Here is a 26,286-nt window from a genome sequence, read left to right as displayed (position 1 = left end):
GCTTGCCTCCCCGTCCCACACTCCCAGCCCTGCCTGCAGTACTGGCCAGAGCCAGGCCGGCAGCAGTATGGCCTCATGGAGGTAGAGTTCGTGTCGGGCACAGCAGACGAGGATTTGGTGGCCCGAGTTTTCCGGGTGCAGAACATCTCTCGGGTGAGTGAGGTGGGAGCCCCAGGATGAGAACCTGGGTGGGGGCTGGGTGGCCTTGAATGACCCTCTTGAGGTCCCCAGGGGACCATGGAACTCTGGCACTCACGTCCCCTGGCTGACTGCTCCCGCCCCAGATGCAGGAGGGGCACCTACTGGTGCGACACTTCCAGTTCCTGCGCTGGTCCGCCTACCGGGACACACCTGACTCCAAGAAGGCCTTCCTGCACCTGCTGGCAGCGGTGGACAAGTGGCAGGCGGAGAGCGGAGACGGGCGCACCATCGTGCACTGCCTGTGAGTGTCGGCCCTCCCTCGGCTGGGAAGGGGGCTTGGGGTGCCATGGACCAGGGGCAGAAGTCAGGGTGAGAGAGGGCTTCAGGGCTGGCACCCAAGCCCTGAGCTTCCAGACAGCATGACCAGGTGAAGCTGACCCTGCCTTCCTTGGAGGAGCCCTGTCACTTTCCAGGGTGTGGACTCCATCCTAAACACGTGAACAGTATAGCCTCTGTGTGATGTTTGACTTTGCCAGTTTAATTGGAGAGAGTCCTGTCTAAATAGTTGAACCCGTGATACGGTAGTGGTACATTTTTTAAGCCAGTGGAATCCTGGCCTTTGTTCATGCCTGCATGCGTGTACTTTCTTCCTTTCCTTCCTCATGCATTCATTTACATGCTTCATTCACAGATTCATCTATTCACTCACATCTGGGTGCACTCATTCCTTTGCCCCCTACGTTTTCATGCTTTCAGCACTTACTGACCCCAGTGCCAGGCTGGGCACACAGGATGCAGGGGCAGGGAGCTGAGTCAGGCAGGGGCTGGCCCTCTCAAGGGCTTTTGGTTTTAGTGGGAGATGCTCCTTGGGAAGGGGACAGAGGGCCTGGTCTGTCCCCCATCTCCCAAGAGGAGCCCCACACCCCGCGTCACAGAGAGCAGAGGAGGGAGAGGGCTGGGGGAATCAGAGGGTCTGCCTGGGGGGGCAGGCTCGTTTGACTGGGAGTGTCTCTGTGTGTTTGAGGCTGTGTCTGTGATGCTGGGGGTGACGGGTGACCTCAGTGTTTGTTTTCCACTCTGCTGTCTGGTTTTTTGCTTGCTGTTCTGCAGCGCTCCTCTGTCACTGGCTTTGTCTGGGTGTCTTTCTCCTGGAGTGTGTCTCGACTCCTTGTTCTCAGAATCTGCTCTGTTTCTCTTAGAGGTTCTGTTCTAGATACCTTCAGCTTCGGATGCTAGTCTTTTATCCTCTGGCTCCGCCCCCTTAACCAGCTGCCTGCTTCCTGCTGCCCACCTTTGGGCTCCCTGACCTCTCCCATCTGGGTTCCCAGGCCCTGCCCCTCCCTTCTGGGTGTCCTAGCCCCTCCCTTCTGGGTTCCCTGACTCCCCCCTTCTGGGTTCCCTGACTCCTCTCTTCTGGGTTCCTAGGCCCTGCCCTTCATCTTTGAGTTCACCCTATCCCACAAGCCCAACCCCAAATCTTTTCATGTCTCTCCTTTAGAAATGGGGGCGGCCGCAGCGGCACCTTCTGCGCCTGCGCCACGGTCCTGGAAATGATCCGCTGCCACAACCTGGTGGACGTTTTCTTTGCTGCCAAAACGCTTAGGAACTACAAACCCAATATGGTGGAGACCCTGGTGAGGAGCTCTGTACCCTTTGCCCGTCCGCTTCCAACTTCCCGGTCCACACCCAACCAGGCCCGCGTCAGATACCCTCTCCCGTATCTGGGCCCCACATTTGGGCCTTGGGGTCTAGTCCTGTGGTGTGAAAATGTCACCCCCATTTCTCCCCTTCTCCACAACCATGGGGCAGAGAGGGACCCGGCTGGTGACTCCTTCTCTCCCTCTTCCAGGATCAGTACCACTTCTGCTATGATGTGGCCCTGGAGTACCTGGAGGGGCTAGAGTCAAGATAGCAGGGGCCCCTGGCCTGGGGCACCCACTGCGCACTCAGGGCCAGGCCCACCATCCCCAACGGACCGAAGAGGAAGACCTGCGCCCCCAGGGAAAGCACCGGAGTAGGTGCTGGGCCAGCCTGGTGCCCCCTTCCACTGTGGGCAGGGCCTTTCAGCACGGCCGTGAGCAGGCTGCAGGCCAAGGAGGAGCTTAGCAGGACTGCAGCCCAGCCCGCCTCCGCAGAGTCCTGCAGGCCTGCTGAGAGGCCTGGCACTGCCTGGCTGAGTGACCGGCTTGGAACTGCCAGCTTAGGGGGACCCAGGCCCAAGCCCCTGGACTGCATCCCAGCCCTTGGCAGAGATGAGTGAAGCCCTGCAGAGCAAATGGCAGGCCAGGGTTTCCACCCAGCTTGGCCCGACATGGGGAGAGCGTGCACTGGGGCTTGGTATCTAATATCCCATCTGGCCAGCCCCTGCGGGTTCTGGGGAGACCACACACTCTGCCCTGATTCTCCAGTGGGCACTTCAGACTGGTCCTTGCAGGGGCAACTTCAGCTCCCTTCTCCACCCCCCACATCCCTGCAGCCCTGGGGATATTTTGCTCATGGTTTCCGCCCCCTCCAACCCCGAATTTCTGCTTCCCTGAATGTGCCCTGAGCTCCCCCGAACCAGGATCTGCCCATCCCTACCCTGTCCTGTGTGGGGTCCCTTCCCTGCTTGACCCAATGTCTGCAGAATGAAGTCGCCTCAGCCCCCTCTGCCTGTCACTTCAGGCCTCACTGGCTGGGTCCTGATCCACCTGGGTCAGTGACAATCGGCAAGGCTGAACGACAGCCCCTGAGGTTGAGGTCCCTGTGCCTCCTGGTCAGGGTGCCTCCTGGGGCGCTGTTAAATCAGGGGTGCTCACCACCCCCTAGGGTTTGGAGAAAGAAGGTATATTTTGAGATGGAAGATCAATGCTTTTCTGTTTATTTTTTGATGGGTGGGTGGGAAGGTCTCTTTAAAATGGGGCGGGCCACACCCCCATTCCGTGCCTCAATTTCCCCATCTGTAAACTGTAGATATGACTACTGACCTACCTCGCAGGGGGCTGTGGGGAGGCATAAACTGGTTGTTTGTAAAGCGCTTTGTAAATAAATATACTCTCTGAATGCCACCGAGCAGCCTTGTGTGTGTCTGACCAGCCTGACTGGAACCTGCCCCCAGCCTCCCAGTGCCATGGGAGGGCCCCGGTCTGGTTTTGGAATTTCCATCCATAAAATGGGGGGAGAGGCATGGACCTGAGCATCGTTCAGGGGCCTTGCACTTGCAGAGCTGGCTCCACCCAAGCCTCTGAAGCACTTACTCAATGTAAGGGAGCTTTATCCTGAGACCTCTGACAGCCACGGAGCTGCCTCTCAGCCCCTGTGGGCCTGGATCCAGGTTGAGCTCCTTTGGGTCCTTCCTGAGAAGCTCAGGCTTCGGTGTCAGACAGACGGTCCCCCAGGGCTGTGAGACTCTGGGCCAATCAGCTGCCTCTTCCGACCTTGGTTTCTTTCCCATCTGTAAAATGGAGACAGTTCTATTTAGGATGAAATGAGACAGTGGTTAAGTGCCTGTGTGGTGGCGGGTGTGTGGAAAGAGCTCCATTTAAGACACAACACAGACAGGACAGGGTGGACCCACATCCACAGAGTGGGCCCACTTCAGCTGCCCGAGTTCAGCCCATCCCCAGTCTCAGAGGAGGAGTGGGCTGCCTGGCCGGGACCCGAGTCACCCCTGGCTCTGTCACAAACTTGCTGTAGGATGTGGGCAAGACTCTTTCGGTTTCTGGGCCTCAGTGTCTTCATGTGGAGACTGGCTCTATGATATACTGATTTTGTCCTCACTGAGTGGCTCTGCCTCATTTTCTCCATTGGTTGAAGGATACAGCCCATTCTAAAACCCTCACAATTCAACATCCTTTGATCCGAATTAAAAACTTTTAGACGGTTATGATCCCACTTTGTGAGGGCACAAGCTGACCTTCCCATTCATTCTGAACTGACCACTAAGACTTACCTGATGGGCCACAAATATATATCATAGATACTGTCCAAGCAATAGACTGGGACTTGCTTTGACCAACAGAATGTGGCAGAATTAAAAACAGGTGAACTTTTGGGCTTCCCAAGTGGCGCTAGTGGTAAAGAACCCATCTGCCAATGCTGGAGACATAAGAGTCATGAGTTCGATCCCTGGGTCCGGAAGATCCCCTGCCAAAGGGCATGGCAACCCACTCCAGTATTCTAGCCTGGAGAATCACACAGACAGAGGAGCCTGGTAGGCTGCAGTCCATGGGGTCACAGAGAATCGGACACGACTGAAGCAACTTAGCATGTAGCATGAGCTCTGGCTTCTAGACCTCAAGAGGCATTGCAGCTTTTGCTTTTGCCCTCTTGGCACTCTGCCATGTAATGAAGCTTGTCTTGCCTACTGGGAGATTTGGGGGCACATGGAGAAGAACCAACATGTGGTGAATGAGGCCATCTCGGGCCTTCTGGTCAGGCTGACCTGTCAGGTGAGCGTAGCCACATGATTAAGCTTAGCCAAAACTGCTCAACCGACCCCCAGAACTGGAAGAAATAACAAATTGTTCTTTTAAGCCAGTAGGTTTGGAGATTGTTTTGTTATGCAGCACAAGCTACCTAATACATATGAGTTCTGTGCAGTGGGTCAGCGGTCCTGCTTCTCCCTCCATCAGGTGCTGAGTTCCTTAAGGGCAGGAAGGGTTTCCGTGTTCACTTGATTGTGTCCTCTGCTTGGCAAAGGACTGGACTTGAAGCTGATGCTTAGGAAATGTTGGCCTGAGGGAAGGAGGGAGGGAGGGAGAGAGGGAGGTCCTGCCTGTCTGTCTGGCCTTACTTGTGCTTTCAGAGGAGCTGGGAGGGTGGGCTGTGTGTTAGGAGGAGTGCAGGCTTCAGAATCAATAAGCCAAACTCCCACATCCCCCCGGCTGGTGACCTTGCTCGAGTCCCTGAACTACCCCAGGCTCAGTTTCTTCATCTAGAGAATGGACATAACATCACCTCCTTGCAGGACTGGTTGCAAAGTCTAGAGATAAAATGTTTGAAAAGAACTAGCAGAGCCCCCGTGACATCACTGGCCCTCAGAGTCACCATCTCTTATCATAATCCTGAAATGCCCGGATAGTAAAGGTGTTTGCCAATGGCTGTTGTTTAGCACCTGTAGGCTTTGTCTCTTACTTAATCCACACAACAGCCCTTCAAAGTAGAGGCCACCCCTTCATTTTATTTTATTTTTTTTTATACATTTATTTATTTTAGTTGGGGGCTAATTACTTTACAATATTGTAATAGTTTTTGCCATACATTGACATGAATCAGCCATGGGTTTACATGTGTTCCCCTTCCTGGACCCCCCACCCACCTCCCTCCCCATTTTAGAGATGAGGAAACGGAGGCTCAGGAAGGCAGTTTCCTCACCCAAAGTCATAGCCTTTGCCCGGCAGAGCTCAGACTTGAACCTACATCAGGCTGACTCCAAAGGCTGCGCCTGTAGCTGTGCTGTGGTCTGCCTGGGGGGTGTTGGAAACCAGGGGATCCTTTGATGCAATGCCAAATGTGATCCGTGGCCTGGGCGCTGACTTTCAAAGGCTGTGAAATGTGTCAGAGGCGGTGGCCTCTTGGACAAGGTGGCCTGGAGCACAAGAAATTGAATGGGCCAGCCTGGCTCTGCCCAGGGCTGCAGGCGGAGCAGACGTGGGGTAGAGGCCCCCGCCCGTCCCACTCCAGTAATTAGAATCTCTACAAGTTCAGAGGGGCCAGCTGCCTATTTACTGCCTCGAGCTAAATTTTTTTCTTTATGTCATCATAAATCTGGCTGTAGGAACCTGCCAAGGTAATTATTACCTCTCACTACCTCTCTGCCGGGCCCTGATTGGGACATGTTATGCATCCTGGACACCCAGGAGATGGAGCCGTGACTTTGATGGATGCTAGGGCCATTTCCAAGGCCCTGATTGAGAGTGGTGCCTGGCTGTTCCCTGTTACCAGGCTCCTACTGACCTCCCCTGGCAACCTCTACTGGACAGGGGCTTAATAGACACCCTCAGGGTGGAGGCCAGTGCAGAAATAAAGGTGTCGTTATGTGGGCAGAACTGCCCTGTGATGCGGTGGTGGAAGAGACTCTGATGTCCAAGGCCCTTGGTCCACAGGCCTCCTCTCCGTGGGGGAACTGCGGCTGGTCCTGACCTTCGGTCAGCCTCGGGGGCCTCATCTGAGAAATGGGACAAGAAACAACCAGGGGCTGTGGTGCTCCCAGGGCAGGGGGGACTGGATGGTGCATAGGGTTAGAGGGACCTATGATTTCAACAGGTTCAGGCCAAGTGATGTCCTGTTGGTGGAGGATGAGAGCTTTGGACGTGGTGAAATGAAAGAGCAAAGCTTCAGTTGGTGCTTGGAAGGCCCGGGGCATGTTGCCAACTGCTCTGTGTGGACGGTCCTGTTGGCCTCCGAGGAGACCTGTGAGGTAGGGGGGAATTGTCATCCCCATTCTAGAGGTGAGAAGATTGGGGCTCCGAGAGTTTAAGTGACCTGCCCAAGGTCACAGAGCCCTGGAGTGACTGACAGACAGTGGCGGCCAGAGTGGTCGCTCGAACAACTATACCAGGTCGCGTCACTGGCCTGCTCAGACCCCCTGCAACCTCCCACCACCCGGTGGGCGAAGCTGAGCTCCTGGGGTGACCTCAGAGGCCCTGCCTGATGGGCTCTGCCTCCTCTCCGTGTGTCCTTCCTGCTTCTCTGCTCACTTGGGCCTCCCTTCTCATGGCTCCGAGCTCTCTGCCTGGGTGCCCTCTGCTGGGCCTCTGCATGGCTGGTCCTTCTTGGTGTTCAGGTCCCAGTTCAGATGCCACCCCCCCACCACGAGCCCCTCCCTGATGGGCCCCAAGGGGGACCCCTGCCCCACTGTCCTGTCGTCTCAGGGCCCCACCCTTTGTATGTCCCTCCTCACTCTCCCGAAGTTGGTGAGGACCTTGGTTATTCATTGATTATTTATTCACTGTCTCACCCTCCAGACTGTGCAAGGGCCAGAGTTGTGTAGATCGGATCCCCCCGTGTCCCCTGTACTAGCCTGGGTGCCTGGCTTGTACCGGATACTCAATGAATATTTGTTGAATGAATGGAAGTTTCAGAGAGAGGACTTGAACTCAGGCCTGTCTTGTTCCAGAGTCCATACCCTGAAGCACATTATTTTTAGTTTTTCAGATGGTCAAGTGGCTTGATGCCATTTGAGGCCTGGTTCTAGTGTGGGCTTGGCCACCACCATGCTGTGCTGCCTTGGATCATCACCTGCCCTCTCTGGGGTTCAGTATTCTGATCTGTCCAATGAGGAGGTAGAACTAGGTGGGGCACCAGTGGTTCAATATCAGAGACGATGGGCTGGCATTGTTTGGGGGTGGTGCCAGGCCCCTGGCCTAAGCATCTGCTCTGTGGGTCTGTTGAAACCTAGGGTGTGGTTTGGGCTTTGGTTTGATAGACCTGGGCACCTATGCTGGCAGGTCCTTGGATTATATTTAATACAGACATTATCCCTGATCTTCCCAGCAACCCTGAGGAAGATATTGCCAAAATCACTTGATAAATGAGGAAACAGGCTCAGAGAATTGAAGTGAATTGCTTAAGGTCACACAGTCACTAAAGAGCCAAGACAGAGGGTATCGGGGGGGCTGGGTGGGGTGGTTAAAAAAAGGAGAAACGAGACAGAATGAGAACCCATGTCAATTGACTCCAAAGCCCTTGCTCTTATAATCCTCATAGACATTTTGGAGAGTCTGAAGCTGAACCACATTAACTTGTAATTTCTCTTGTCCACGGATCAATCTCCCCTCTCAACACTCGCTCAAGCCGGGCTCAGCCACAGAAAGATGTAGGCAGGCCTAGCTGAGGCCCACAGTTAAAGAGCCTCCCAGACTCACTGCTTGGCACCTAGTAGGCCTGCTGACAGCCCTGTTGAATGAACGTTTGAATGTCTGTTGAATCTGCGGATGGTGGAGGTGGCCTGAGTCAGCAGGAACCAAGGAACTGAGAAAGCCTCTTCAAGAAAAATGAAATGCATCTCAGCTCACTTCCTACTTGCTCCCAGGGGTGGGAAGAGGGAACCTGTCCAGGAATTTTATTTTCTGTTCATTTGAAAGCTGAACAATGTGGCTTTGTTGAGCTGTGTTTATTTTGTGACTGCATTCTCCTTTTGAAGTGGGTTGGGGACAGAGTTTGCTCTGCAGGATTACAGCCCCCGTCTGCCCCTCCTCTGCCAAAGGCAGAGAAACCCTTGCCCCTCTAGCCTCTTTGCCTGACAGACTCGTTGCTCCCCTCCATGTCTGTCTCTCCCACAATACCAGTTATCTATTTTTTTTTTTCTTTTTTGTCTCTGAGGTTCAAATCCACCCTTTTTTGCCCTGCTTTGAGATACTGCTGCTGGACCCTGTGAAGAGTTCTCTTTTGCCAGCAGGAGCAATGCTCGGCTTTGCCAGTAGGGGGCACTAGGGGGACACTGTGAGGTGATGGCCTGGGCGACTCTTTCAGGTTCTGATCCTCCACCATCTTTCTTTTTTTTTCCCTCAGGCACAGGAGCCACGACCTCAGTGGCCTTTGTGGACCAGCTCTGATATATCCCAAAGCTTCATTCTCCAGTTCTAGCCCATACTCCTTGACAAATTTCTTAGCCCCTGGAGGCTGCATGTGCTTGTGTTCCTCACGCCCTCCCTGAGGCGGTCTGAATTTCCCTCTTGAGGGAGGACTTTTCCCTCAGTCTTTTAGTTCCATCATTATTCACTCTCCCTCAGCCTAGTTACATTAGCAACTTTTTTTCTTTCTTTCCGCAGACCACTTTTTCTTCTGAATATTTCTTTCTTTAAAACATACATTTTCTTTTGATGTAGGCCATTTTAAAAGTCTTTATTGAATTTGTTACAACATTGCTTCTGTTTTATATTTGGGGTTTTTGCCATGTGGGATCTAAGCTCCCCAACCAGGGATCAAACCCTCACCCCCTGCAGTGGAAGGTGAAATCTTAATCACTGGACCACCAGGGAAGTTCCTCTTCTGGGTATCTCTTGCAGCTTTTAGGTCCTTTAGAGTCCTCTTTTACCCCTGTTGGTAATTAACGACCCTATGCTAGTTAATAATTCTTTATATTAAAAATCTTCATGCTCATTTTATGGGTTCTGAACTCTGCCTCTTGACTGGGTTCTAATTGATATAGAATTGGGAGCAGGGGTGGTCCCAGGAGACAGACCTTCAATGGTGGAATTTTGATTGGTTTCATTGTGCCCTTGGGCTTGAGCATAGCGCTAAGCACCTTGCCAATGGGACTTGGGATGCTACTAATCAGCAGCGTAGTGGCATCATAATTATGTGATCACCTGTGATGGATTTTGATGGAATGCTAACTGAAGCAAATGTCTGGGGAGCCCAACTGACTACTACACTTGACCATCATGTCAGTAATTATGACTGCAAAGACTGTGATGTGGGATGGATTCTTGAAGGCACTGGAGCACTTACGCGAAAGAAAATAAGTTCAGGTCATTTAATTCTCAGCTCAAATCATGGTTTGAGAACCACAGAGCTTCCACGGCATCTTTGAAAAAATCTTATTTCATGTAGCCACAGGACTGATATTGCTGAAAAGAAAATATAAAATTTAATGGTGTGGGTCATGGAATTTAAATGTCAGTGAGATTTATAGCATTGCCAAGTTTCTCACATGAGAGCTTGAACATAAGTTAGGAAAGAATGGGATCCTGAAACATCTGGTAGAGACATCTGGTTGGACTCAGACGAAATGGAGAGTCACTCTGAGCCTCCCTTTACCAATGGAAAGAACTCTCCCTCTTGTATCTGAACAGACTAGTTTTCCTTTGTTTGAAAACCCTGTGATATGGGACAGATACCTTGAAAAAGGATGACCATTCTCCTGAAGACATAACACAAGCATCCTTTGTTGTCATTAGATCCATCACAAAGGTCAAATCTCAACATGCTCCAAGGGTATACACTGCGATCCAGGGGGAGATGGTTTATACAATAGAAGAATGCCAAGATTTGACATAATCCTGGGGAATGTATATGGGAGTTGATTCTAAGGGTGGGGAAGAATACTAAATCATTCTGAATTCATGGATGTAGATTTGAGATTTAGAGTGTCAGCTTGTGCAGCTGAAGGTGGCTCTAACATTTTAGTTGGTTGACTGAAACTTGGGCTTGAAAGTGGCTTACATTTAAAGAGTGGAGAGACTAGAGTTTCCAAAGAATAATTTGGAAGAAGGACTCCAAAGACTTTTTAAAAAAGGATAATCTATTTTATTTTAAATTTTTTACAGGAGATCCTTTTTTGTTATCCATTTTAAATATAGCAATGTGTACATGTCAATCCCAAACTCTCAATCTATCTCCACCCCTCCCTTCCCCTCTGGTAACCATAAGTTCATTCTTTAAGTCTGTGTGTCTGTTTCTATTTTGTAAACAAGTTCATTTATATCATTATTTTTAGATTCGCATGTGTGATATCATATGATAAACGATATTTGTCTTTCTCTGTCTTATTTCACTTAGTATGATCATCTCCAGACCCATTCATGTTGCTGCAGAGGGCATTATTTCATTCTTTTTAATGTGGAGTAATATTCCATTGTATGTATATGCACCACATCTTTTTTACCTATTCATCTGCTGGTTGCTTCCATGTATTGGCTGTTATAAACAGTACTGCAGTGAACATTGGGGTGCATGTATCCCTTTGAACTGTGTTTTCTCTAACTATATGCCCAGGAGTGGGATGGCTGGATCATATGGTAGCTCTGTTTTTAGTTTTTAAGGACCCTTCATTCTGTTCTGCATCATGGCTGCACCAATTTACATTCCCACCAACAGTGCAGGAGTGTTCCCTTTTCTCCATACCCTCTCCAGCATTTATTGTTTGTAGATTTTTTGCTGATGGCCATTCTGACTGACAGGAGGTGACGTTTCATTGTAGTTTTGATTTGCGTTTCTCTAATAATTAATGATGTGGAGCATCTTTTCACGTGCCTCTTGGCCATCTGTATGTCTTCTCTGGAGACATGTCTATTTAGGTTGTCTGCCTATTTTTTTGATTGGGTTTTTTGTGTTTTGGGTATTGAGCCACATGAGCTGTTTGTAAATTTTGGAGACTAATCCTCTGTCAGTCGCATCGTTTGCAAATATTTTCTCCCATTCTGTGGGTTGTCTTTTTGTTTTGTTTGTGGTTTCCTTTGCTGTGCAAAAGCTTTTGAATTTAATTAGGTTCTGTTTGTTTATTTTTGTTTTTATTTCCATTACTCTGGGAGATGGGTTGAAATAGATATTGCTGCAATTTCTATCAAAGAGTTTTCTGCCTATGTTTTCCTCTGATCCAAAGGCTTAAGGATATAGGATTTTGTAGTGGATTTATTATATGTGACCTGCACAGCCACCCTCAACCTATGTTCCATGAACATTCCAAAACAGACACTTTCCTAAATAAGTCTTTGAAAGGTGTATTAATAGGTGAGAACCTACATCCTTAAGATACTCTGTGGATGTTCATCTTTGTAGACCAGATGTTGCGATGCTATAGTCAGATGGGCTCCCTGATTTCACGGGGATGGTAGGGTCCTGGAGTGGTAGACAGTATTTAACTTAAGTACTTAACAGCCAAAGACAAGGTGAGTGCATTTACCATAAATGGAAGCAGAAATGTAGCAGTAATCAGAATGCCTTGGCCAATAGAGATCAATTAGTAGTAATTAATTGATCATTGCAGCCCTAGAAATGAGCCAGGTGGACAGGCTACTAGAGTATCGCTTGATTTACATAAAAGAAAAAAACCAGCCAACCGACCTCTGAGACTGGTGGCCCAAGCCTGAGTTGACTCACCACATTGGAGAGTAGTGGCCTTTCATCAGTTTAGAGACAGATTAGAGCCCCATGATTGAAGAGGAGGCCAGGCCCCTCGAAGAAGCTTCCTGCAGCAGTGCTCTGAGTAAGTACCATAAATCTTCCTCCAAGCTTTCACCAGAGAGGTCTGTGGCCATTTACTAGATGACTGCACTTGGGAAGGGGCTTCCCCCATGGCTTAGTGGGTAAAGAATCTGCCTGCAGTGCAAGAGACACAGGAGACGCAGGTTCGATCCCTGGGTCAGGAAGATCCCCTGGAGGAGGAAAATGACAACCTACTCCAGTATTCTTGTCTGGGAAATCCCATGGATAGAGGAGCTTGGAGGGCTACAGTTCAAAGGGTCGCAAAGTGTTGGACGTGACTGAGTGACTAAGCACTTGGGAAAAGAAGGTACGCAGACCTCGGAGATTATTAGATACTGCTCTGAATTTATGATAATTCAGAATGCCACTGGGGATGCAAAATGCCACTGAGGCCCACCGGTCAAGGTGAAAACTTAGGGAGTCAGGCAATAGATCCTTAGCTCAGGTGTGTCCAGTGGTCACTTCCCCATTTCCAGAATGTGTAATTGAAGTACACACACTTGGCAGCTGGAAGAAATCTCCACTTTGGATCTCTGACTCATGAAGTGAGGGAAGCTGTGAAAGGCAGGGCTCAGTAGAAGTTCCTGGAACTTCCTCTCTACCTGTGACAGTAAACTGAAAACAATTCTCTCTCTCTGGGGAAAGTTCAGAGACTGAAGAAGGCTGAAATATACAGAAGGGGTGATTCCCATCCCATTCCCATTTAGCTTGTCTGTTTGGCCTGGGCAGACATATGATGAATTTTGAAGAATGACTAGGTTTTTCATCTACTTCACCAGGGAAGTAAGTCCTATTGCAGCTGCCATCCCAGATCTAGTATCTTTACTGGAGCAACTCAGTATGGCACTCAGTATGTAGCCATTGACCTTGTTACTGCCTTTTTGCCCAAACCAAGTTGTGAGGACCACCAAAACCAGTCTTCCTTTACCTGGAAAGACCAACAATACACCTTCACAGTCTTTTTTATTTATGTATTGATATGTTTATTTACGGCTGCTGTGGGCCTACGTTGCTGATCACAAGATTTCTCCAGTTGTGGCAAGTGGGGGCTATTCTTCGTTGTGATACACGGGCTTCTCATTGTGGTGGCTTCTCTTGCTGTGGAGCACAGGCTCTAGGTGCATAGGCTTCAGTAGTTGCAGCACAGGAGCTCAGTAGTTGCAGCCTCTGGGCCCTAGATCTCGGGCTCAGTAGTTGTGGCACACGGGCTTAGTTGCTCTGCAGCATGAGGAATCTTCCCAGCCCAGGGATTGAACTCATTTCTCCTGCATTGGCCAGTGGATTCTTATCTTCTGTACTACCAGGGAAGTCCCTTCTAGGATTTTAGAGTAAATCTATGCCCTCTTTTGCGTAAAACACTTTTCTTTCTGAAAAACAGTTTCTAGTTTTCTACTCAACAGTGCTTAGGAGACTACAGCAGGTGACCATGCTGCCTGAGATCCCCATTTAGGATCTCTTGACACAGCTAGCCATAAATTTAACTTTGTGCAGCAGCAATCTATCATCAGATAGAAGTGGTATAAAAGAGACCACGCTTGGGCAAGTCTGGGAGATATGAGTAAGCTGTATGAATCAATGATTCAGACTCCTGCTTCATTGCCTCCTCTTTCTCAAATCCTGCTGATGGCTTTGTGGGGAGTGCCTTATGGCCAGTTAGCTGAGGAATACAGATTCAAGGCTGGTTTACAGATACTGTTCCATGATATGTCAGTACCACCTCAAAATAGAACGTGGCAGCATTAAAACACCACCAGGGGGTGACCCTGAAGGAGAGTGGTAAAGGAAAATTTTTTCAGTGAGTAGAACTTTAAGCAGTACATTTGGTTGCCCATTTGGGGATTAGTTATGGCAGAAGTAGGAATCTACACAGATTTATGAGCAGTTGTTAATGGTATGGTTTGCCTGGATGGTCAGGGACTTGGAAGGAATGGGATTGGAAAATTGGTGACAAGGAATTCTGGGGAAGAAGTACAGGGATGGACTCTTCAGGATGGGTACAGACTGTGAAGATTTGTGTCCCACGTGAATGCTCACTGATGGGAATCTGCTGCCCTGGAGGCTTTCAATTATCCAAGGAACAGTATGTCATGCTTTGTGGTTATCAGTTACCCTGCTTACCTAGCTGTCCCTGTTCCTGTCCAGTGGTACTGTGAATAAAGTGTCCTTAGTAGCAGGAATGGAGGACATACATGGGCTCAAAAAAATTAGACCATAAAGAAGGCAGAGTGCCGAAGAATTGATGCTTTTGGACTGTGGTGCTGGAGAAGACTTTTGAGAGTCCCTTGGATGCAAGGAAATCAAACCAGTCCATCCTAGAGGAAATCAATCCTGAATATTCATTGGAAGGACTGATGCCGAAGCTGAAGCTCTAAAATTTCGACCACCTGATATGAAGAGCCGACTCAATGGAAAAGACCCTGATGCTGGGAAAGACTGAGGGCAGGAGGAGAAGCGGGCGACAGAGGATGAAATGGTTGGATGGCATCATTAGCTCAATGGACATGAGTTTGAGCGAACTCCAGGAGATAGTGAAGGACAGGGAAGCCTGGCGTGCTACAGTCCGTGGGGTCACAAAGAGTCAGACACGACTGAGAGACTGAATAACAACAACAGTGGCTGTCTTGAATATTGCCATTGCTGGGTGCTCAGTCTTTCAGTAGAAAAGACCAACATAAGCCTATGATATGGCACCTTTCCCTGGATACGCCAGCTGTTTACCTGGTGGCAGGTTGATTTCATTTTATTTCCTCTATCATGTACAGCACAGAGATACTTTCTTATTGGAAAATATTTTTTTCTGGATATAAATATGCTGTCTCTGTCTGTAATGTTTTTGTCCTCACCATCATCCAAATACTTGCAGCATACCACTATCATGGTATTCTACCCAGAATTGCCTCTTCTCAAAGAATTCATTTTGTAACAAAGGAAGTGGAGCAGTAGGCTCATCCTCATGAAATTCATTAGTTTTTACAGTATAACTCATCCCCTGGAAGTGAATGGCCTAATTGAAAGGTGGAATGACATGTTGAAGGCTCAGGTAGGGCACCAGTTGGCAGACAAATCCTGAAAGGATGTAATATATGTTTTGAATCAGACACCATTGTATAAGGCTGCCTCCTTCATCATTAGAATACATGGATCCATTAATCAAGGTGTGGAAATGGGAGTGTTCTGTGTCAGCCAAGGTCCAACCAGGAGACGTAAACTACATTAAATTAACTAGAGAGGAACAAGAAAGAACTCTAAAGAATACCACTAAGCTGCAAGGAGAGTATGCAAGGAATAAAACTTGAGAGGGAGGGAGGATCCTCCCCAAGAGTGGAATTTAGACCCTGGGGAGTGTGGATGCAGCCCATTGGATGGCAGAAAAGTTCACTGGATTGCCCATGGCAGAGGTGATCTGGCTCTGCAAGCAGGCCAAGGTTAGTGGGTAGAGAATGGCCTGCTGGGGTGCTGATGAATTTCTGAAGTTGCCTGTGGGTAACTGCTGTTGAACTCCCTGAGAAGCCAGCTGGGGAACGGGCTGCTAAGAAGTTTCCCACAGAATCAGAATTAGGTTTAGGATTAGGGAAGACTGGGAACCTTCTTGGAAATGAGCTGGGGCTCCCATCAACTTTGCCTTTGTGAAGCCAGCTGGGGAATTGCTGCTGATACCATGAGGGGTGTGGCCTCCTGAGTGTCCTGCCCACAACCTAGCCCTGCAGGAGCAAGAAGCAGAGGGCAGTGAAATCAGATAGTGCGTCCTGTATATTACCAGTGCCATCTATTGACAAAGATCAACATTATGTTTGTAAGGATAACTATTCCAGTATCATGAGCAGGCCCTGAAGGGTGGATTTGGAGCTGAGAAGCGGTAAATGATGACTGGTACTTCTCACTCTCATGCTCACCCACTTGCAGAATTGTTGCTTCTTCTTGTAGCAAATTTGAGCTTTTCCAGCTTGGAGATCTTTTTTCCTGAGAGAGCATACTAGAGGATGCCATGATGGTTCCAGTGAACAGAAGGAGGAGACTGCCATGTAGCCATGTGAGATCCTTGTGTCACTGAATGAACATTAAAGCCAAAAAAGGGTTATTCTACTGGACAGAAGGATGGATCCTGATTCAGTTCAGTCTCTCAGTTGTGTCCGACTCTTCGAGACCCCGAGGACTGCAGCACGCCAGGCCTCCCTGTCCATCACCAGCTCCTGGAGCTTGCTCAAACTCATGTCCATTGAGTCAGTGATGCCATCCAACCATCTCATCCTCTGTCGTCCCCGTCTCCTCCTGCTTTCAATCTTTCCCAGCATCAGGATCTTTTCCAAGGGGAAATTGGGTTGCTGCTACACAGTGAGTGTACAGAGGACTGTGTATAGAACTCAAACAATTGTCTGGGGCACCTCTTAATACTTCCACATCCACTTGTAAATATAACTGACAAACTTAAAGCAACACAAAAAAGCAGAATAATTGAGGAGTCATACCATTCAAGAATGAAGTTTTGGTTTACTCTTCCTTTTAAAAAAAAAAAAACAAAGCCAAAACTCCAACTAGCTGAGGTTCTGGCTGAGGGGGGAGGAAATGTGGAACAGGAAGCTATAGATATTAATATAAATTATAGCTTGACTAGTTACAGAAATGAGGACTAGAGTAGCTTTGCTTGTTATGTTTATAAGTTTATGTCTGTATGTTAATCATTTTCTTCTCTTCTCTCCTTCCTATTATTATCTGTATATAAGTCATTGGAGGTTAACTGTACAATTTAATGTGTAGAAAACAGAATATTCAGTGTGACTGTGCTGTATTTGAGGAGTCATTCACATAGCCAGTAATGGAGACAATGACATTGGAGCTATATATCTCCTCACATCGAGGCATGTGTGAGAATTGCTGTGTTCATACAGTGGATAACTGGGCCGTTAGGTGGTAACAGAGTGGTGTTGCGAGTGGAAGTTCCGGAGTGCATGGAAGGTGTATGTGGAAGCTGGGTAGCCCAAGGTAAGGACTGTGGCAGCTGTTACTTTATGTTCTCTCAGCTCCATATCCACCCTTCTTTGCTCTGCTTTGCGATGCTGGAGCTGGACCCTGTTAACATTTCTCTCTGCCAGCTGGTGCAATGCCAATATCTAGAGGGATACTGCCAAGCGATGGCATCAAAAGGCACTTTTCTGGGTTCAGCCCTCCTTCAGTGGGAGCTGCCCGGTGGTGGCACTCACCTGAGCAGCCGCGGGGACCAACTCCATGGCGATGCTCTCCTCACCCAGCAGCCGTGTTTCCAGACCAGCTTCAGCCACACCCTCGGACATTGCTAGAGGTAGTAAAATTTCCCTACGTTTGCTGTTCTCTGCTCTTTAGTATCCTTTTTACTCCTTTTAGTAGATAACCCTCTTTTTCTAATTAACATTTATTTACAGTAAATTTTCCATGTTCAAATGACTCGTGTGGTCTCTGCTTCCTGAACAGACTCTTACTCAAGTACACGCCACCCTGGTTTCCTTTGCTCTCTCCATGTTAACCCTTGGAAGATATGAGCTCTCTTTTGTTCTTTAAAAATACATTAAAAAAAAATTGGCTGCCCTGGGTCTTAGTTGCAGCATGTGGGATCTAACTCCTGACCAGGGATCAAACCTCCTGCATTGGGAGTATGGCGTCTTAACCACTGGACCACCAGCGAAGTCCCTCCCTTCTGTTCTGTCCTTGGCCTTTCTTCTCACCTCTGCCTCTTTCAGATCCATCTTGAACATCCAGTCACTGTACAAAGACAAGGATGTAGCATCCTCTAAGGATGTCTTGCCAAAAGATGGAATTTCATAAAACCGGTAGTCTAGAAAGAGCCTGGATCTTAGAAGCAGGGTGCCTGGGTTCTAGACCCAGTGCAGCCTCTGAGCCATGTATTTTACATGGGAAAATGCGGCAGAAGTTGTGATAAATAACTACTCATACATCTCTAATCAGCTGTCAAAGGTTTTCTGCTGGCTTCAGTTCCCATTATTTTATGTGTTCCTCTTGGGAACACATAAATTCACATGGTTTGACTGCATAGGTCTCTTATTCCAATTAGGACAGTGGTTCTCAACTGGAGCAGTTTGCTTCTGAGAAGACATTTGGTTGTCACAATGGGTGTGTGTTTCTGCTATTGGCATCCAGTGGATAGAGGCCAAGGATACTGCTAACATCCTATAATGTTCAGGACAGTTCCCCACAATAAGGAATTATCTGCCCCCAAATGCCAGTAGGGCTGAGATTGAGAAGTCCTGAAGTAACATACAGAAATGGAGGTCCAAAAGAAGCGAAATGATTTGCCTAGGGTCACACAGAAAGTGGGCAGCGGAACTTGAATGACAGTCCACTATCACCCATTCTTTTTGGTTCAAGGACAGCAAAGGAGATAGGAAGCCAGTAAGTCCTATCCCCCTGCCTTGAATCCTGTGTGCCTGCAGGGGGCTGGCATTCTTTTCTTGCCACCCTGTCCTGCCAAATCCCAACCATTTTCCAATGCAGCCATCTGCTTTCTCAACTTTTGTTCTGAGCTGCCAGGAAGCCATCAAGAAAACTGTACTCAATGAGTACTGGCAACACTGCCAGGGAGTAAGTGCCAACATAAGCTGGCTCCAGCATCGTCCATCCTTCTTCTGGCCTTCCCATAGTCTGCTCTACTCTGCTACCTTCAAGGACTATTCAAGTCCTCCACCTTCACAAGCCCTCACCCATCCCAATCATCGACTCTTTCACTCTCAACAGGTAACTGAGTTTCTTGGGTACTTCTTTTGCTCCTACAGCTAAACCTATTTTCACTCAGCTCAGAAAAAGCATTCTTAACCATCTCAGAAACAGAAAATATTCTCTTCTGATGGAAGGCATCCCTTCCCATCCCCTGGATCCATTCCTTTCTGCATTTTCCAGGGCTTGTCCCTACTGAGTAATTTTTGTCTCTCACATTTGTCAACTTCCCCAACTCTACTACCTATGGCTTCCCTGCATAAAGGCTGCTCAAATCTCCCCCATAATTAATTTTAAAATAAATTGTTTTCTTGAAACCCTCTGGCCCTTTAAGCCACTTTGATGGCTCAGACGGTAAAGAACTTGCCTGCAGTGCAGGACAGCTGGGTTCGATTCCTGGGTGGGGAAGATCCCCCGGAGAAGGGAATGGCTACCCGCTCCAGTATTCTTGCCTGGAGAATCCCATGGACCGAGGAGCCTGGCGGGCTATAGTCCATGGGTTCACAAAGCGTTGGACACGACTGAATGACTAACACATTCTCATCCATATACTCTTCAAGTCGCCTGGATTAGCCGCTCCCCACGCCTGCTCCAGCTGCAAAACTCCTAGTCACGCTTCAAATCCAGCTCAAATGTCAGCTTTTCGAAGAAGCCATAGCAGATGCTATTGATCTCCCACCTCACCACCGTCCCCCCCCCTCAACTTTCTGAATTCTCCTTCAGCTACAGAAAGTTCCAGGCCTGCTTACAGCTTCCCACTCAAGTGACTGCATTTCTTTTATCCTTTCCTCAGAGGGTCCCCAGCAGGACCAAGCCCACTCATGAACCCAGGCTCCCTGGCCCCCCTCCCTGTCCTGCTCAGCCTCTCCATGTCCTCACGTGTGCTCCCGGGGCCCACCTCCCAGATGAACCACTGGCACTAGAGCCCTCGCCTCAGGGTCCAGTTGGGAGCCCCCACCGTAAGACCCACGCCTGCCCTACCTGCCCCCCAAGAAAGTTCAGAGCTCTCTCCTCCTGCTCCCTGGGGTCTCCTATTGCACTTCTTGAGGCAGTGCCTCTGTTTCCTGTACCAGACTGTGAGCCCCACTGAGGGTAAAGGCAAGCTCTTCATCACCCCTGTGTCCCCTTCACCTGGCACATTACCTGGCCCATCACCAGCCAAGAAATTTGCTGATTGAGGGAGTGAGAAAGTAATTGGGTAAATGATGGACATGAATCTCGAAGGCACTTACCCTGGATGACAGACCCTGTGAAGTGAATTATCCCATCAGTGTGGCCCTCTCAATCCCCACCTTCTCCTCTCCTGTCAGGGGGGTCTATTCCTGCTTCCTGGGGGTCCTGAGGCCCCTCCCTCTGCCATCAACACCTGTTCTGCCCTCTATAATGCCACTGCAATCAGTTCCCAGGAAGCTGCCCGCCAGGAAAAGTCCTCATTGAGCGGAGTGGGTCTCTTGGTGGGAGACTCCGACTCCAGTTAAATAAAGGTTCCGGGAACCTGGGGAGATGCTATTATAATGTGACATAATTCAATGTCACCGTCCAGCAGATGTCACACTGGAGGGATGAATTTGTCCCGGCTGGACTACCGAGCTCATTCAGAAGTACTCAGAACAACTGCCTGCTGCTTCTGATGTGAATAGCCCCAGGAAATGTTAATTTCTACAAATCAACTTATTCAGCCCAAGTGCATGGAACTGAGTTTCCAGCAGGAGGAAATAAAATCATGGCTGGGGAAGTGAAGCAGCTGCTGCCAAGCCAAGAGTTCATGGAGACCATGTCCAGTTTTGAAACCCCTGGGGGAACGGGATGCTCTGAGTACATCCAGAATACCTGGGGAACTCAAACTCGGCGACCTGGTTCTGTCATACACATAAGAAAACTGAGGAGCTCAGAGGCAAAGAAGAGGCTGCCCAAGGTCACACACAGTGAGTTGGTGGTAGACCTCAGACCCCTAAGTCTGAATCCACACAGATCTGCCCCCAACCACCCCCCAACTTCTCAGAAGATTAGGAAGGATGGAAATCATGATGAAACTAAAACCCAAACCAACCAAACAAAGAAACACGAACACTTGGACAGACTCACAGGTTGTGCCTGCCATTTTGTTGTAGACACTGACCGGAAGATTGGAGACTCTGGGATCAGATGCTGGTTTTGCCTCTTTCTTGCTGGTGACCCCTCTCTTGGTTTCAGTTTCTTTATCTGTTAAATAGAAGATTAATGGCCTCTAGAATCCTTCAGCTTCCAAAAATCACTTTGAGCCTCAGTTTCCTCATTTAAGGGGTACAGTGCTCTTCTTCCTAGGGTGCTATGAGAATCGCTTGATGTCCAGAAGCTCCTTGACACAGTCGTGTGAAAGTAACCTCAGGGTCAGCGTTACCATCACTCCCACGTCTGCAGCAAGGTGATACTGAGGATAGAGCTAGGTCCACATCTAGTCTGTAGAAGGAGGGAAGAGAAACCCATGTGTGGTTTCCCAAGTGGCCCTGGAGCCAGGGAAAGGGTTAAATCTGTATTCCCTCCCCATGAGGTGAGGTTGTCTCTGAAGCCATTTCCTTCTTGCTGTTGCAGCAAGTGAGGTGGAATGTCAAATCTCAGGGTGTCTGTCAAAAGGGATCTTGGCAGGCCTGGGCTGTAGGCAAGAGCTGAAGGAAGGGAAACAGAGAAAGTGGTGATTTACAAGGGGGTAGGGAGGAAGAGAGAGGGGTGAAGGGAAGAGGAGGAGAGGAAGAAGAGGGCAAAGAGGAGGAGATGGAGTATCTGGATAGGGGGGTGACTATCTCCTTTCAATGGTGCAAAATGCAAGCAGAAACTGTGGGCTCTAGAATCAGAAAGACCTGACATCAAAGGCCATCTCATCTACTCATCATATGGAGGAACTCTGCACTAGTCATTCAACCATTCTAAACCTGTTCCCACATCTGTAACACGGGGATAAGAATGGTGCCTCTTTCTTAGGGATAATCTTGACAAAGCACTTAGCACCACAGCTGGCCCAGAGTAAGTTCTCAACACACAGTAACTAGAGTGGCCACATAAACAGAGCAGTAACTGTAAATCTACAAATTACTATTCTTCAGAAGGGGATGCAGAATCCATCCCAGTGACTGGATACAGGAAGACGAGAGCCTTGTTCAAGTAAAGGAGCAAGTGGGTTTGTCCAAGTTGACAGAAGCCTGAAAAAGCACAGAAACTCAGGTCACACAGGCAGAGAAATATAGTTAACACATATTTATTGTGCTGATTATAGCAGGAATTATTCTTATCTGGTTAACAGCAATTATATTAGTAAGGGCAATTCATATGCTAATGATGGCTAAATTGATTAACAAGAAGGCAGATTTAACGTCATTAGATCAATCAGGAAGTAATATCAGTGTCAATGATCAAATGACTGTCATATGTATTAACAATGGGTATGGTGTTAGAGAGATGGGAGAGGGGGTGACAGGGCATTGACCATATGCAGACACCCTGGGCACTCACTGGAGTCAGCACTGATATCGAACGAGAAGCAGCAGGTGAAACAACATCCCCCAAATTCCCCAGGGGGTGAGCGGAGCCCAGACTCCTACCCAGATGTCTGAAGCTGAGGCTCTGACCACCCGTCAGAGTTGACCAGCACCACATCTCTAGGCTGGAGTTTCCCAGGAGTCGAAGGCCTAGCAAGATTGGGGGGCAGAGCAGCTGAGGACTGAGGGGCTGGGGGGAGGGGACCTTCCCTGTAGTCCTGATGGGCTGGACAGGAAGTACAACCATGGATAGTGCCTGCCAGAAGGAAGGATGCCCTGAGCTGTGGGTTTTCCAGCTTCCTGGGATTATGAAACTCTTGCAGGCTTTCCCCTTGGCACTCACCAAGAGGGGAACCCTTCTCTCGGGGATGACAGAACTTTCTCTTTTTAGCATGTCTACCTGGTTGCTATGACCAGAAAGCTATGGGTGAAGCTGAAAAAACTCATACTGTTAAAATTAAATGTGTTTAACACATTTAAATAAATAATTAATTTTTATTTTTATTAAATTTTCTTTCAGTTCTATTGAAATAGAGTTGACATGCAGCACTGTATAAGTTTAAGGTGTACAGCATAATGACTTGTATACATCATGAAATGATTATCATGATAAGTTTAGTGAACATTCATCATCTCATATAGATATAGAATTAAACAAACAGAAAAAAAAATGTTTCCTTGTGATGAGAACTTAAGATTTATTCTCTTAACACACAGCAGTGTTATATTTATTATACTGTACATTACATCCTTAGTATTTATTCATCTTATAACTGGAAGTTTGTAACTTTTGACTGCCTTCATCCAGTTCCCCCTCACCCCATCCCTTGCCTCTGGTAACACAAATCTGATCTCTTTTTCTATGAGTTTGTTTGCTTGTTTTTGACGTGTATTGGCCTACAACACTATGTTAGTTCCTGTTATACAGCATAGTGATTCGCTATTTTCATACATTTAAAAATGATCATGGAATGCTTACATTTTTGAATTGGGATAAAATTCCAGCTAAATATTTGTCCTAGATTTTCCCTCTTGAGTAACTGAATTATGAGATGCCAGTTGTTTAATATGAGAGATGTGTCATCTTGGAGAATCTATTACATGCAGTTAGTCAGATACATACCCATGCATGTACACACACACACACACACACACACACACACACAGACAACTTTGGACTTCTTGCTTCTTCAAGAACCCTGGATGGTTCTTAGGAAGCTGAGAAAAGTCTCCAAAATCAATAAAATATTTACCCTGAAGTCTGTGAATGCCACACACAATTGCTTTAATCTTGTTCTCCAGCTTTCCTCCTTAACTTCCATCCCTACCTTGCCCTGAGGATTCTGTCTCCTGAACTGAAGAGTGAGCAGTAAGGAATATTCACCTCCCAGCCCTTAGGGTTGCTCAGCTTCTTGAGATCTGAGCTTGCCTTCTTCATCCCCTTCCACGAGATAGAGATAGACCAGAGACTTAAAGATCTGAACTTACCTGTTGAAATGATTTAATCCTTCTTCAGCACCATGGACAGAGCCCTCCAACAGCCCGGCCCCGCCCCCTAGCCTGCCCCAGAGAAGAATTGGAAGTTTCTTGCTAATGGCATGACATGGGAACACCCTGGTTACCAAAAGGTCTGAATGCAGACAGTGCTTCATCAAGAAGCAGGATCACAGGTTCTTTGAATTCTCCAATTAAATATTTCAAAAATCTACATATTTTGCTATCTATATTATACCCATGATTGTTTTAATACAAAATACAGGGACTTCCCTGGTGGTCCAGTGGTTAAGAATTCACCTTGCAATGCAGGGGATGCGAGTTCGATCCTTGGTCAGGGAATTGAGGTCCCACATGCTACAGAGCAACTATCAATAAGCCTGAGTGCCCCAACTACTGAGCCCAAGTACTCTGGAGCCCATGTGCCACAAATACTGAGCCTGCGTACCACAACTAGAGAGTCCATGTGCTGCAATGAAAGATCCTGCATGACACAACGAAGATCCTGTGTGCCACAACTAAGATTCAATGCTGCCAAATAAATAAATGTTAAAAAAATACAAAATACAAAACAATGGTATTTTTCATGTATTAGAGTAAAACTGCAACAGAGGGAAGATGTCCTATGCCTATGTTATGGCTTCTTTTACTGCTAGGCGCACCTGAAAAATTCCTCTGGCAAGTATATTATGTGTGTGTGTGTGATGGGGTACAGTGCTCACAGGGTGAAGTTCAAGATACTTATCTTGGAATTCACACCATCATCTGCTACTTCCTCCTTTTCCTCTACCACTTCACGGCCACCCCACCCTCACATCTCACACAAGGGCTACATATCACACACACACATACCACACATATATAGCATCCTACTGAACCTCTAACTCACCCTTCAGTGCTCTTTGGGTTGTAGCTTTTCTTCCTGGGAGAAGATGATTTCCTCCACCCCTGCCTTCTCTGAGCCTGTCTGTGAATACAGACACATGTCCTACATTCTGAGATGCAACCCATGCCACCCAGCAAAGGAATAAACCTAGGCTGACCCTCTGCCGCCTCCCCCCAAACACAGCTCATTTCATTGATTTATTTTGCTCTTTGACTCTTGCCAAAGCATGAGCTCTTCATCATTGCCTGCAATGAGCAGACTGAGGAAAGAGTCTTAGAGCTTTACCGCCCCAGGTCAGCTGCAGCTGGAAAGTAAAGGGTTGAGCTTTGGGGGAATTTGTTTTCTCACTCTACAGATGAACTGTGTTTCAGTGAGCCTTCAATAGCATTAGAGGTTCTGTGTGAGCTGAACCATGCAGGTTGCATGCTGAATCTCTCCCTGTGAAATCTCTTTCTGCTGCTGTAAGATGGGGCTGGGGTCCCCAGGAGACATTTTGGGTGAAGAGAGGAAAAACTGGTCCCTTCCATAGGAGGTTAGAGCCAGAAGGTGCAGCTCCCATACTGATTGGTCAACAAGACAACTGATACCTGCTCTGGTCAGGCTTGCCCTGGGCTCTGGGGCTGGTTGGACATCGCCCAGAGCTCAGTCTAGGGGCTGGTGGGTGAATCACAAATGGAGGATCAGAAAGGGAGTATGATTCTCACAGAGCCCCACAGTCAGGCAATTGGCTGGCTTGGGATGGAACCCAGGACTCCTGACACCTGGGCTCCCTGACCAGGAGTCAGAGCAGTGACGTAGTTGTTCAGTCGCCAAGTCATGTCTGACTCTTTGCGACCCCATGGCCTGCAGCATGCCAGGCTTCTCTGTCCATCACACATAGGGCAGTGATAGGGGTCAGGGGATATTTTCTGGGGAAAGATCTTGACTCCTAAGTACTATTCATGGAGATGGGATCAAAGAGAAACAGGATCTGACCATCTCCACCCTACCCCAGGTTGTGGCACCCCTTTTCCAGTTCTATCCAAGTCTCTCCTCCAGAAATGCCCTGCTTCAGTTAGGAACTTTTCCCTTGAAGGTAACAATGTACTAAGTCACTTCAGTTGTGTCTGACTCTTTGTGACCCCATGGACTGCAGCCTGCCAGGCTCCTCTGTCCATGGGATTCTCCAGGCAAGAATACTGGAGTGGGTTGCCATTCCCTTCTCCAGAGGATCTTCCTGACACAGGGATTGAACCCATGTTTCTTATGTCTCCTGCACTGACAGGCACAATACATGGGTTAAACAAATGTGGAAGCTTGCTGGCTCAGAGAACTGAGACCCACAAGGTAGGTCCAGTCAGGCTCCATTTCTCTGACATTCTCTCCTCCAGTGTCATCTTCGCCCCTGGCTCCTTACCCCCTCACTCTGCGGAGCCAGAACACCCTTCAGGGAGCTCTCTCAGAGGGGAGAAAGTGAAAAGTGAAAGTCGCTCAATTGTGTCAGACTCTTTGTGACCCCCATGGACTGTAGCCTGCCAGGCTCCTCTGTCCATGGAACTCTCTAGCCACTTCCTCCTCCAGGGGATCTTCCCCACCCAGGGATCAAATCCAGGTCTCCTGCATTGTAGGCAGATTCTTTTACCATCCGAGCCACCATGGAAG

General features: G+C 48.3%; 1 protein-coding gene across 12 annotated transcripts in view; it reads left to right on the top strand.

The window, feature by feature from the left end:
- PTPRU (protein tyrosine phosphatase receptor type U) overlaps positions 1 to 3,188 on the top strand; it is a 93,636-nt gene extending 90,448 nt beyond the window's left edge. For 8 of the 12 annotated variants that reach the window (XM_081586286.1, XM_081586290.1, XM_081586282.1 and 5 more), the window contains 4 exons: positions 28 to 153; positions 285 to 442; positions 1,640 to 1,775; positions 1,991 to 3,188. In XM_081586286.1, the coding sequence (XP_081442412.1) occupies positions 28 to 153; positions 285 to 442; positions 1,640 to 1,775; positions 1,991 to 2,053 (483 nt within the window). In that variant the 3' untranslated portion in view covers positions 2,054 to 3,188. The remainder of the gene's footprint in view (positions 1 to 27; positions 154 to 284; positions 443 to 1,639; positions 1,776 to 1,990) is intronic. The other 4 variants (XM_081586292.1, XM_081586291.1, XM_081586283.1 and 1 more) reach the window with 1 other exon arrangement.
- Positions 3,189 to 26,286: the final 23,098 nt, after the last annotated feature.

This window comes from Giraffa tippelskirchi, chromosome 3 (genome assembly GCF_054371585.1).
Source record: "Giraffa tippelskirchi isolate mGirTip1 chromosome 3, T2T-mGirTip1v1.2.pri, whole genome shotgun sequence".
Lineage (NCBI taxonomy): Eukaryota > Metazoa > Chordata > Mammalia > Artiodactyla > Giraffidae > Giraffa > Giraffa tippelskirchi.
This window is presented reverse-complemented; position numbering and strand designations above follow the sequence as displayed.